Source organism: Anomaloglossus baeobatrachus, chromosome 11 (assembly GCF_048569485.1).
Source record: "Anomaloglossus baeobatrachus isolate aAnoBae1 chromosome 11, aAnoBae1.hap1, whole genome shotgun sequence".
Lineage (NCBI taxonomy): Eukaryota > Metazoa > Chordata > Amphibia > Anura > Aromobatidae > Anomaloglossus > Anomaloglossus baeobatrachus.
In genome coordinates, this window is record NC_134363.1 from 153,669,072 (window position 1) to 153,683,529 (window position 14,458).

A 14,458-nucleotide genomic window follows, 5' to 3' on the forward strand; every position below is an offset into this window, starting at 1 on the left:
AACGAGAATCGTGACTTTTCCCGTCCAGTATAAAGTGTTACCATAGCAGCTCATTAAAGTGGCAACCGGGAGTCTGAGAAGCAGGATTGCTTTTTTTTTTTTTTTTTGTGTGTGGTTTTGTACCAGGATGACTTTCCAGCAGCCTCTTTGTGCAACAACAAACCATCAAAATTTGATTTCAGAGACTTGGTGCTTGACTTCCATGTCTCCGCCACTGTTTTCCTTTTGATTCACGTAAAAAAAAAAAGTATACTTTTAAAACATTACATATGCATTAAAAGGAGTGTAATAGTTTAAAATAATAGTTAAAAAAAAAAAAATAGTATTCTACTTCTGGGGAGCATAGGTTGTACAGTGTAATGGAAAAGTCTAATGGTTCGCCACTATGGGATGAAACTCAACCCCATTAGGTACCCTGCCGTATCGCGGAGGTGGGCACCCTAGAAAGTGCAAATGACGCCCACGCACGACGACGGCCGGCCCTGTCTGATATATCATGATATAGTTACTATAACTGTCAAAATAAGCTAAGAAAAAGAAAAAGACTGATGGCACATGTTACTTTTCTAGTGCGAACAGGTCCAAACTGAACATGAAACATAGTAACAAAAAGGAGACAGTTGCACTCTGTAGTGCTAAGACATGTGGAACAATAACTAAGGGAATATAGACATGCATTACTGCTATGAAAAATATTCAAAAATTGAGATACTTAGCACACAAAAATGGCCAGATTTATGTGAGCCCAACAGCCCACGGCAAGGTGACCTCTCTTTGTTAGGTCCCTACCAAACTAATATCTCTCTTTGGGTTAAAAAAAACCCCAAACTATAAGATTGTTAAAATGGCAAAATGTCAGAGCACCCCAACCTAATGTGGAGCACAAAATGAAGTCAATCACTCAATCAAATCCCCCTTTCTGGGTGGATCAATTTCTGCAAAAAACATTTTTTTTTAATTGCACAGATTTGAACCTATGGAAAAGAAAAAAATATTGATGTTTTTTTTTTTTTTTTTTTTTTTAAAATAAGGGTTGATTTTCAAATAATGTATTAATAATAATAATATTATTATTATTATTATTATTATTATTATTATTATTATTATTATTTGAAAATCATACTATGGAAATTCTTAATCCAACTGTATGTCATAGTTTTTACCTGTTGTTTGTTTCTCCTTTTGTATATGTCTATTATTTGTTTGATATAGCATGAAGTAATGCTATACAGCACATTCTGTTTTATTGTTTTTGTTAGAACTGTTTTATGTATAAACTTTGAAAACCTAATAAAAAAATTATTGAATCATAAAAAAAATAAAATAAGGGTTGTCCATAGTGAAGAGCGAGCTTGCTCACCACTGCTTGGTTACCCAATCGAACATCGGGATTCTCGGGCACAAATGCAGTACCGAGTATAATGAAGTCAATGGTAAACGTAAGCATCTTTTAAACTCTGATGCTTAATCGAGTAACGAGCACACTTGCTCATCACTATTTGTCCACCTTTTGGGTAATTTTTTTTTTTTTTTTTTTTTTCGTAAGTCCATGTAGTAAGAGCTAAAAATAATTTTTGCAATTGAGCTGGTGTTAGCCAGTGTTTTACAGAAACTATATAGAAGGCAATTACAGCTGCAGAATGAATTGACTGAGAATCAATTGCAAAAAGGATTTTAGCCCCAAATACATTTCTCTAAAAAAAATATTGTTCAGACATTGAAATAGCGCTTGCTTATTTTTTTTATATTTTTTTTTAAGGAGACATGCAGCTTAATTTTTATTTTATTTTTTACATATATCGGGAAAATGTTAACAAAAATAGACACGAATTTATTTCTCACAATTTTTTTACCACCACAAAAAGATTAGAGCGGTAGAGATCTAGGAGGAGCATCAATTTTGGACTAGAAGAGTATAATTTTTTTATATATTTATTTTGCACACTGTACACCAATAATAGTATTTATTCACTTTAATTTCTTCATCGGCAACACTCTCCCCTTTGGGGCTCACAATCAATTAGGACTTAAAACATGTTTTAACATATAAATACATTTTGTTCATTGCTGATTTCCCCTGTAACTGGGGCTGGTATGTTGGCCCTAGTTACAGGGGAATTTCAGATTCGTTTCTGCATAACACAGCTGAATGTGCCTCCAAGAACTCAGCAAACCTTGCTCACGCCCTACAACCATCACATGATCAGTGGGTCTGAAGGAAGAAACATTGTCGGTGCTTTCCGAATTTATATTAATAGTTGGCTGTTTTGCAGGGAGTTTCGCTGTGTCTGTCAGCTAACTCTCCACACTTGTAGCTGCACGATCTCCTGCAAGCTGTTTACTTTGTGTTGACATTTTAGAATGTCACTGCAGAGTAAAGCGTGGTCTGCCCAATTGTTTATAGTCTATTAGCTGTTACTTGTACCATAGCTATAGAAAAAGACCTTGACCACACATCCAAATATTATACATTAATCTACTGCGCTTCAGCAAAATTTACAAAACTGAACACAAGGTTCCTAGTTACTATTACTTGGTACATTTAAATTTATCGGCCAGCCTAAGGCAAGACTTCTTCATCCTCAGCTCTGCGAAGAGGCACCCTGAATGCTGGCAAGACTGGTAAAATTTATCGCGGAGCACTTCAGCAGACACTTGTGTTTAATGAAGCTAAAAAATGACCTTAAAAATAATGCTAAAACGATTTTCAGACTGTAGTAACGTTTTTTTTTTATATATATACACTGTGGTCATATGCAAAAGGTGTAAAGTCAAATGTATGTGTATTGTGCGTTTTTATACCATAACATTTCATATAGTGGTGTTTTTGGGTTTTTTTCCATCACACCATAGAAAGTAGTAAGGCTCCTTTTACTAGGGCAAATTTTTGCCCGTTTCCAAGTGCTGATCGATGGTATAATGAGTTGATCTGCTTTACTTAAAGGAAATGGCATCACGAAATTACCTACTTTTAAATCTTCTTTTTGCTAAATTTTGTATTTTTAAACCAAAAATTGCCAATGTATTTTTTTCAATATCAGTTTTTATTTATTAAAATTTTGAAATCTTCCAATTTTTCACACTGGCTACTTACACCTCTAATTTCCTGCAGTTTAAGGAAATGCACATGAACATTAGCAGCAATAGACTGACTCTGATCCTTTCTTTTTTACTGAAGCATCTAATGAGCATGTGCAAAGATCATTATGAAGTGGAAACTGGATCCTCTGTGATATCATCTTTTGTGATTGATGGATCCTGTGTCATCAGCGACTTATAACGGCGTTATCGGTTAATGTTATATGCCTGCCTCTGATGATAATGAAAGTGTTGTAAACCCTTCTTAAACGGACAGGAATTATAAATCTAAAAAAGATCATTTTTTGGGGGGGAGGTTTTTCTTTATGCCAGAGAATTAGACAACGTATAGAGATGTTATCGGTTAACGTTATATTCCTGCCTCTGATGGTAATGAAAGTGCTGTAAACTCTTCTTGAAATGATAAATAATATGAATCTAAAAAAGATATAAATTTTTGGGGGGGAGAGGTTTACTTTACACCAGAGAATTAAACGAAGTATAAAGGTGTTATCGGTTAACTTTATATCCCTGCCTGCCTCTGATGATAATGACAGTGCTGTAAACCCTTCTTAAAGGGACAGGACATATGAATCTAAAAAGATAACAATTTTTGGGGGTAGAGGTTTACTTTACACCAGAGAATTAAACAAGCTCTCTTTTTTTCTAATCATTTTTAAGCTTTGGCAAAAAGTTGCAATAAATGGTGTAAACCATTGATAGACCTTTTGGTAGAAATAGAATTGAGTTCTCCCTTTTTATCTCCAAACCCTCTCATTTGTATAAGTGGTGGCGCCCTCATGACATTTACGGACAAGATCTGTTTCTAACAATTGCACAGGATGCTGCATTGCCAAAATACAATTCTACCTAGTGGCACCGTCTTATGCTGTCACGTCTTAACACCTGCAGCTAATACTGGAAATATCATTATTATAGCTTGAGATGCAATCACTTAAGTGTGAGCAAACATTACGTATAATACTAAAAAATTGGTGTAAAAAAAAAAAAAATTGAAAAATTTGGCTTTTACAAGCGTCAGTGTCAGTTTCTGCAAAAGTATGATTGCAAATGTAATGCTACATGTTCTCCTTTATCTGACGATATCTATGTCCAGCTACTTTTTCGAGCTGCGGTGGACACTCGTACGCCATTTTCCTGGTGAGCCGCCTTCTATTTTGGTATGTAGCAGAAAGGAAGCCTAACACAAAAGTACAATGTGATGCAAAGAGCATTCCCAGTTGGAGAAAAATACATGAATACTCCGCACAAGGATAAAGATGGCCACACCAGAGGAACAGCGTCAGGAAGAATCTAGAGTGTATGGTCACTGATGACGTCTGGAATCTCAAAAAGCACGAAAAGACTAAATCACTAAGACTGGGGTTGGATATGCCAGGCTTAAAGGAAATATGTCAGCAGATTTTTGCTAAATCATCTGAGAGCAGCATAATGTAGGGGCAGAGATCCTGAATTCAATGATGTATCACTTAGATTACTGTGTGCAACAGTTGTAACACAAAGTTTTTAGCTTTCGCAATGCAGTAGAGCAGAGAAAGCTGCCTCCACCCACTCCAAGGCTCTCTGTGTACAATGTCTATACACAGTGAGCTGCTAATCACACCAGGGAAGTGCCAGACTAGCTGACCTTAGCCGGCAATTATAATCTCCTAAAGATAAAACACTGCAAGTAAACAATAACAGTGTGTGATAAGAGATGCATATCTGAAATCTCTGTATTGACTCCTGCAGCATGATGTCTTCAGATTACAAAGCAAAATCCTGCTGACAGATTCCCCTAAATTACTGGGCACAGCCATTCAGAGACCCATCAGAATTTTTAGATTTGGCCATGTAGAAAAGCTGAGAGCTGTCTGTCCCCACCCACAGCAGACAGTGGGGTGTCAACCAGAAGAGGGGGCGTGCTGGACTGCCATGCACGTGACTTTGTAGTCCGAGCAATGATAAGGGTCCTGCTGCTTAAAGAAAAATAGCAAATAAACAACCGATCGGACTGTGACAAGACAGGCATCCCTGAAGTCTCTGTATTAACCCTTGCGGCATGCTGGCTTCAGCTTACATAGCAAAAACCTGCTGACAGATTCCCTTTAATGAAGGGCTTGCTGGGGTACGTGGCGCCTCACAAGAAATACTAGCTCTGGGAACTGAAATACGAACAAAAATGTTTTATTTTTGCATGTTTTGTTCACTAATCTTTCACTCGATAACCCCAGCTGCTCATTTGTAGAAGAGTTTTATATATGTTCCCCTATTTTCTGTCTGTCGGTGCTAATAACCGTTGCAGGTTTCCCACTGAGCTGTCACTGTCTGATCCTGTCCCCCGGCTTCTCCTCTACCTTTTTTGCCAACGATCACCTTGAATTTTACATCAATATAAAAGAAACTGAATTGCTGTTTTTTTTTTTCTTTTTTTTTCTTTTTCTCACTCCGCCGGTCTCTGCTTTTGCCTTTCGGAGAGCCAGATGTGGGTTAAGAGTGCATTAATAATCAAAATGTGCATGAATCCGGCTTCTGAACACCAGCTGCCCTGATGAGTCCCGTTAAGGAGCAGACGTGGTGGTTAAGATGCAGCCCACGTTCTTCTCCTGTTCTTATATTTGCCGGAGCATGAACCTCTTCCGAAAGATGTGAAGATGCGTCTTGAGCTGTTCATTGTCATGATGAGGCCGGCACATTAATACGGCGTCTCTCCAACCACTAGGGAAAGTCGGAGCAGGGTTGTTTCTTTTCTTTTTTTTTTTTTGTCCTTTTTTGTGATAAAATGATTGCTTGTAAACGTCTTTGTCAGTAGAATCCATAACCTGTAACTTGTATCTTTAACAGGATTCGGTCATGCCTTTCCAGGAACCGCCAGTGGATGATAAAAGCGATGAGGGAGATAACCCCCCTGAAGAAACAGATGGAAGTAAGTTGTGCACGGGTCTGTGAGGATAACCTGCCAGTCAGGATACATGGCCGTAATTTAATTATACTGTCTGTGGTGCTGATGGTTCCCCCCCCATTTTGCCTAAAGCAATTAGAAAGCCATTAAGGAGAACTGCGGGTGTCATCCTGAGACAGAACATACCAAAGATTTGCTACATGGCTGAGCGACTTTGTCCTTTTACTTACTCATTACAGAATGTCATTGTCTGCTCTATTCCTAGGCAAAATGAAAGGTTTATTATTGGGATTGTTCAACCCTCCTTTATTTTATTTTTATTTAATTTTTTAATTCATAAACCAGATCCAGCCTCTTTTACGCTTCTGGAGTCCCTGTGGTCTCCTTGTGTCACCATTGATTGGCTGCAGTGGTGATTAACGCATCGGTCAAGTACGGTCTCCTCCAGAAAATAAGGAGACACACCCAAAAGTAGGGAGGGTCATTTATTTTTATTTCAAATTTTAGACCACTTTTGACCTAGGTTTTCAACATATAAATAACAGTGTCATCTGCTTAGGACAGGCCATCAACGTGTGATTAGCGGGAATCCTAGGTCAGAAAGAATAATAATTAGGGATGATCGAATACTTCGATTATCCGGCTTTGCGAGTATTTTCCGAATACCTCGCCACTATTCACGATTATTCGCTGCGCAATGTAAGTCTATGGGAAACCCGAATAACAACTATTCGGAACAATTCAGGCCTCCCATAGACTTACATTGCGCATCGAATAGCGGCGAGGTATTCGGAAAATATTTGCGAAGCCGAATAATCGAAGTATTCGATCATCCCTAATAATAATCTTTATTTTTATATAGTGCCAACATATTCCATAGTGCTTTACGTACATCAGCAATACTGTCCTTATTGGGGCTCACAATCAAAATTCCCTATCACTATCTCTTTGGAGTGTGGGAGGAAACTGGAGAATGTGTGGAGGAAGCTTGGAGGATGTGTGGAGGAAGCTTGGAGAATGTGTGGAGGAAGCTTGGAGAATGTGTGGAGGAAGCTGGGAGAATGTGCGGAGGAAGCTGGGAGAATGTGCGGAGGAAGCTTGGAGAATGTGTGGAGGAAGCTTGGAGAATGTGTGGAGGAAGCTTGGAGAATGTGTGGAGGAAGCTTGGAGAATGTGTGGAGGAAGCTTGGAGAGTGTGTGGAGGAAGCTTGGAGAGTGTGTGGAGGAAGCTTGGAGAGTGTGTGGAGGAAGCTTGGAGAGTGTGTGGAGGAAGCTTGGAGAGTGTGTGGAGGAAGCTTGGAGAGTGTGTGGAGGAAGCTTGGAGAATGTGTGGAGGAAGCTTGGAGAATGTGTGGAGGAAGCTTGGAGAATGTGTGGAGGAAGCTTGGAGAATGTGTGGAGGAAGCTTGGAGAATGTGTGGAGGAAGCTTGGAGAATGTGTGGAGGAAGCTTGGAGAATGTGTGGAGGAAGCTTGGAGAATGTGTGGAGGAAGCTTGGAGAATGTGTGGAGGAAGCTTGGAGAATGTGTGGAGGAAGCTTGGAGAATGTGTGGAGGAAGCTTGGAGAATGTGTGGAGGAAGCTGGGAGAATGTGTGGAGGAAGCTGGGAGAATGTGTGGAGGAAGCTGGGAGAATGTGTGGAGGAAGTTGGGAAGCGCCCGGAGGAAACTTACAAACTCCTTGTAGATGTTGTCCTTTGGTGGGATTTGAACCCCTGGACCCCAGCGCTGCAAGACTGCAATGCTAAGCACTGAGCCACCATGCCATTGTAAAAGACCCCTAATGGCCATACCAAACATGGCACTTGTGGTTGTCTGCCACTGCAGCCTCACCTCACAAACATGGCTACACATCGATATTTTATTATATATGCTGCCTTGGTTGCAAATGTCCTTAATAGTGATGAGCGAGTACTAAAAAGCTCGGGTGCTCGAAGCTCGGGCCGAGCCTCCCAAGATACTCGTGTACTCGGCCCGAGCACCGAGCCCAATGTTATCCTATGGGAGACCCGAGTATTTTTGTGAAATGACCCCCCGGCAGCATGGAGAAACCCTAAAAATGTCACAAAAGTCTCAGAAGAGTGCTCAAATGACATGGCATCAGCATGGGGAAGACCCCTTGAAGCATTTATCACTCAAAAGTCACAGATGTGAACAATTTTGTCCGAGTTTTACGCCATTTTTACGGACTCACCAGAAAACCTTCCAAAATGACACCAAAATGAATTTTCATGGCGGAAATGTTAAGGGCACATACCCAATAGTGAGATAGAGCTGGTGTATGTTACTTTTTGAGATTAATACATGAAAGATTTTACATGAAAACCTTGTGTGGCACTCCGATGTCCAAAACGCACGTTTTGTGCTTTTTACTAGCGATGTCGGTCATTTTTTTTTTTTTATTCTATCTCCCTCAGTCCGTCGGTCTGTCTCTCTCTGTCTTGTCTGTCCCCCTCTCACAGTCTGTCGGTCAGTTCCCCCCCCTCTCTCTTACTTACCGTTCCCCGATCACTGCCGCGGCGCTGCACAGCTGTTCAAACTCCGGTGGCTTTTCCTCTTTTGAAAAAGCCGGCCGCTCATTAATCAATCTCCTATTCCCTGCTGTCCTGCTTTTCGGCGCCTATGATTGGTTGCAGTGAGACACGCTCCCACACTGAGTGACAGCTGTCTCACTGCAACCAATCACAGCAGCCGGTGTGTGTATACTGTGCAGTGAAATAAATAATTAAATAATTAAAAAAAACGGCATGCGGTCCCCCCAATTTTAATACCAGCCAGATAAAGCCATACGGCTGAAGGCTGGTATTCTCAGGATGGGGAGCTCCACGTTATGGGGAGCCCCCCACCCTAACAATATCAGCCAACAGCCGCCCAGAATTGCCGCATACATTAGATGCGACAGTTCTGGGACTGTACCCGGCTCTTCCCGATTTACCCTGGTGCGTTGGCAAATCGGGGTAATAAGGAGTTAATGGCAGCCCGTAGCTGCCACTAAATCCTAGATTAATCATGTCAGGCGTCTCCCCGAGATTCCTTCCATGATTAATCTGTAAATTACAGTTAAAAAACACACACCCGAAAAATCCTTTATTAGAAATAAAAAACACTAACAAAGTCCCTCATTACCAATTTATTAACCCCGACAAACCCTCCATGTCCGGCGTACTCCACAGTCCTCCAGCGTCGCGTCCAGCTCTGCTGCATGGAAGTGACAGGAGCTGCAGAAGACACCGCCGCTCCGGTCACCTCCACGCAGCTAATGAGATGAGTATAGCGATCAGCTGAGCTGTCACTGAGGTTACCTGGATCCAGCGGTGGATGCAGCGGTGGCCGCGGGTAACCTCAGTGACAGCTCAGCTGATCGCGCTACTCACCGCCGCTCCAGTCAGCTCCATGCACCAACTGAGGTGAGTAGAGCGATCAGCTGCTGTCACTGAGGTTAATCGCGGCACCGCTGGATCCAGCGGTGGCCGGGAGTTACCTGACTGACAGCAGCTGATCGCGCTATTCCCTTCATTAGCTGCGTGGAGGTGACCGGCGGCTTTTACTATTTTGAAAAAGCCGGCCGCTCATTAAACAATCTCCTATTCCCTGCTTTCCCCGCCCACCGGTGCCTATGATTGGTTGCAGTGAGACACGCCCCCACGCTGAGTGACAGGTGTCACACTGCACCCAATCACAGCAGCCGGTGGGCGTGTCTATACTGTGCAGTAAAATAAATTAATAAATAATTAAAAAAAAACGGCGTGCGGTCCCCCCCATTTTAATGCCAGCCAGATAAAGCCATACGGCTGAAGGCTGGTATTCTCAGGATGGGGAGCTCCACGTTATGGGGAGCCCCCCAGCCTAACAATATCAGTCAGCAGCCGCCCAGAATTGCCGCATACATTATATGCGACAGTTCTGGGGCTGTACCCGGCTCTTCCCGATTTGCCCTGGTGCTTTGGCAAATCGGGGTAATAAGGAGTTAATGGCAGCCCATAGCTGCCACTAAATCCTAGATTAATCATGTCAGGCGTCTATGAGACACCCTCCATGATTAATCTGTAAGTTACAGTAAATAAACACACACACCCGAAAAATCCTTTATTAGAAATAAAAAACACACACACATTCCCTGGTTCACCACTTTAATCAGCCCCAAAAAGCCCTCCATGTCCGGCGTCATCCAGGATGTTCCAGCGTCGCATCCTGCGCTGCTGCATAGAGGTGACCGGAGCTGCAGAAGACACCGCCGCTCCGGTCACTTCCACGCAGCAAATGAGGTGAGTAGCGCGATCAGCTGAGCTGTCACTGAGGTTACCCGCCGTCACTGGATCCAGTGACAGCGGGTAACCTCAGTGACAGCTCAGCTGATCGCACGGCTGTCTTCATTAGCTGCGTGGAGGTGACCGGAGCGGCGGTGTCTTCTGCAGCTCCTGTCACTTCCATGCAGCAGAGCTGGACGCGACGCCGGAGTCCGTGGAGTACGCCGGACATGGAGGGTTTGTCGGGGTTAATAAATTGGTAATGAGGGACTTTGTTAGTGTTTTTTATTTCTAATAAAGGATTTTTCGGATGTGTGTGTTTTTTAACTGTAATTTACAGATTAATCATGGAAGGAATCTCGGGGAGACGCCTGACATGATTAATCTAGGATTTAGTGGCAGCTATGGGCTGCCATTAACTCCTTATTACCCCGATTTGCCAACGCACCAGGGTAAATCGGGAAGAGCCGGGTACAGTCCCAGAACTGTCGCATATAATGTATGCGGCAATTCTGGGCAGCTGTTGGCTGATATTGTTAGGGTGGGGGGCTCCCCATAACGTGGAGCTCCCCATCCTGAGAATACCAGCCTTCAGCCGTATGGCTTTATCTGGCTGGTTTTAAAAATGGGGGGAACCGCACGCCGTTTTTTTTAATTATTTAATAAATAATTAAAATTAATAATTAAAATTAATAAATAATTTAAAAAAACGGCGTGCGGTTCCCCCCATTTTTAAAACCAGCCAGATAAAGCCATACGGCTGAAGGCTGGTATTCTCAGGATGGGGAGCTCCACGTTATGGGGAGCCCCCCAGCCTAACAATATCAGTCAGCAGCCGCCCAGAATTGCCGCATACATTATATGCGACAGTTCTGGGACTGTACCCGGCTCTTCCCGATTTGCCCTGGTGCGTTGGCAAATCGGGGTAATAAGGAGTTATTGGCAGCCCATAGCTGCCAATAAGTCCTAGATTAATCATGTCAGGCGTCTATGAGACACCCTCCATGATTAATCTGTAAGTTACAGTAAATAAACACACACACACCAGAAAAAATCCTTTATTAGAAATAAAAACACACACATATACCCTGGTTCACCACTTTAATCAGCCCGAAAAAGCCCTCCATGTCCGGCGTAATCCAGGATGATCCAGCGTCGCATCCAGCGCTGCTGCATGGAGGTGACCGGAGCCGCAGCAGACACAGCCGCTCCGGTCACCTCCACACAGCAAATGAACACAGCCGCGCGATCAGCTGCTGTCACTGAGGTTACCCGCGGCCACCGGTGGATGCAGCGGTGACAGCGGGTAACCTCAGTGACAGCAGCTGATCGCGCGGCTGTGTTCATTTGCTGTGTGGAGGTGACCGGAGCGGCGGTGTCTTCTGCAGCTCCGGTCACCTCCATGCAGCAGCGCTGGATGCGACGCTGGATCATCCTGGATTACGCCGGACAAGGAGGGCTTTTTCGGGCTGATTAAAGTGGTGAACCAGGGTATATGTGTGTGTTTTTTATTTCTAATAAAGGATTTTTTCGTGTGTGTGTGTTTATTTACTGTAACTTACAGATTAATCATGGAGGGTGTCTCATAGACGCATGACATGATTAATCTAGGACTTATTGGCAGCTATGGGCTTCCAATAACTCCTTATTACCCTGATTTGCCAACGCACCAGGGTAAATCGGGAAGAGCCGGGTACAGCCCCAGAATTGTCGCATATAATGTATGCGGCAATTCTGGCCAGCTGCTGACTGATATTGTTAGGGTGGGGGGCTCCCCATAACGTGGGGCTCCCCATCCTGAGAATACCAGCCTTCAGCTGTATGGCTTTATCTGGCTGGTATTAAAATTGGGGGGAACCGCACGCCGTTTTTTTAATTATTTATTTATTTATTTTACTGCACAGTATAGACACGCCCACCGGCTGCTGTGATTGGGTGCAGTGTGACACCTGTCACTCAGCGTGGGGGCGTGTCTCACTGCAACCAATCATAGGCGCCTGTGGGCGTGGAAAGCAGGGAATATGAGATGGCTGTGTACAGAGCACAGCGCGCCGGCCGGTATAAAGGCTCGGTCACGCTGTGCAGGCCGGCCAATCACTGCAATTCCACAACTAACAGGGCTGTGGCATTGCAGTGGTCTGCCAGCCAATCCCTGCATGAGGGCTGGCTCTCAAAAGAGCGCCAACATGCAGAAATGAAGACCACGAGTAAAGCACGAGTATTGCAAAATTACTCGGTACCCGCCGAGCAGCCCGAGTACAGTGATACTCGTGCGAGTACCGAGTAGTTACAAGCATGCTCGCTCATCACTAGTCCTTAACTATCGTCTGTCCCCGTTTCAGCATTTTACACCATGGCCAATTTTACCGCAAAGTAATTAATCAATATGGCTTTGCAATGAATAATCTAAGACAAGTGCACACCTCGAGGGCTTATTTCATGCATAAGATTAATTGGGAATTTCTCCTTAGACATGTATAGCAGTAATTTAGACTAAAGAAAAAAAACACCCATTGGAGCCATAGAGGATCAATGCTACACAGTAGCGATCACTGCCACTAATTAGAAATGACTCATTTGTTGGTTGAACCAAAGCTGATTACAATGCAGCCCTATAAGACCTGCTCCAGCGATGCAGCCAGTTCCTATTCTCGAACTCTCATTTAGTCCAAAGACACACACAGACTACTTGTAGCAGGATAACGACACAGCCCGTAGGAATACAATGAATCGCGCAAGAGCCACTACTGTGACTTCGAGGGTAGATAAAGAGAAGCTGCGCATCAATCTTTTTGGTTATTTGTATACTTTGTCCTGCAAGTCTTTATCCTGATTGTTGTAGTCTAGACCTCCACCGATCATTGTAGGATGAAGCTATGGAAAAAAACCTTTAAAGGAGTTGTCCAAGTAGTGGACAACCCATTCTCATTCTACTTGTGTGTGCGCCCATACAAATAACAAAGCCTATACTCCCATCTGGGGTCAGCGCGGTCTCAGGGATGTCGGAACTCTCATTCCCAAAGCCCATGTGACATTACGACACACAAGCACCTTGCCTAATCAGGTGCTCTGATCTTGTGGGAAGCAGTGACTTGTCCACTCAACGTTTGTGACAACACGAATGTGTGCGTCTAGGCCATGAAGGACATATCATTGGTGCACCCTGTGCAGATGCACAGGGGCCCAAGAGGTTGGGTGGCCCATATCTTCCTCCAAGGCAGGTGGAATTGTGCATGATGATGAGCTCTTGGGCTGCAAAGGGCCCATAAATGTTCATGCTCAGGGTCCCTTTTTTGTCTGAGTCCGCCAGTGCATTTAGAGTGGTGTCATAATGCAAGAGTGCATGACAATGAGGAGATCTTCAGTGTAGGCACATGTCTCGGCACGGCTACACTGGAAGCTGGAGTTTTTATTCAGCCTCTAACTGTTTTCGTAGCTTGCCTACCGGCAGCCCGAAGAGCCTAGAGCATTTTGCTTTTCTATATAAATGAGCTGTCTCGCGATAACACTGGGGACCTGTAGTCTCCATACTGTTTGGTAATCAAGTCCCCGGTTCTTACCGCCACACTATACGGGGGACTGGCTGTTTGTAGGCATAGGAGTCGCTCCTGATAGTGTGATTGTGGCTCCCTGATGCTTCATCAAAGCTGTTTTTTCTTTGAACGTATATAATTCTTACAGAAATAAAAGTTTAATTTCATTCGAAGGCAACGTTCACATAGGAGGGCATTTTACAGAATATCTGAGGTTAAATGACTTCGTAAATGGAGTGTATGCAATTACCGAAAATGGTTATTGTACGGCATCTTGTGGACATTGCGCTAAGATCTTAGATAGAAATGTTCGATCAACAACAAAAAGATGGCTAGTGGGGGATTTTTTGTGGTCAAAATTTTTTTTTCTGTCTGTGTTGTATATGATTGTGTTTATTCACTGGCGATCTGTCAAGACCTATTCTAAAGAGACGGGTAAATGTTGCATTTCAGCTGATAAAAGAACCGTTTTCATTCACTTGGAAGCATATAATTTAGATTCTTGTATAAATTGCATTGTCCGTGCACTTACGGCTTTTTAGGTCTCTTTGCATTGGACAATTATCATTACATTACATTTTAGGATTGGATTCGTTTGGTGGGGTTTTTTTTTTTTTTTGGAAGACCGGTCAGACCTAAAAAGGAAAAAAAAACAAAAAAACAACTAACAACCTAAATGTATAGGTCATTGTAGCTGAC

The 14,458-nt window shown here is 43.2% G+C and overlaps 1 protein-coding gene across 1 annotated transcript in view; it reads left to right on the forward strand.

Annotated features, from left to right (window-relative positions):
- PRKCZ (protein kinase C zeta) overlaps window positions 1-14,458 on the forward strand; it is a 192,016-nt gene that overhangs the window by 122,858 nt on the left and 54,700 nt on the right. Inside the window, exon 8 of the mRNA XM_075328752.1 lies at window positions 5,923-6,004. Coding sequence (XP_075184867.1) covers window positions 5,923-6,004 — 82 coding nt within the window. The remainder of the gene's footprint in view (window positions 1-5,922; window positions 6,005-14,458) is intronic.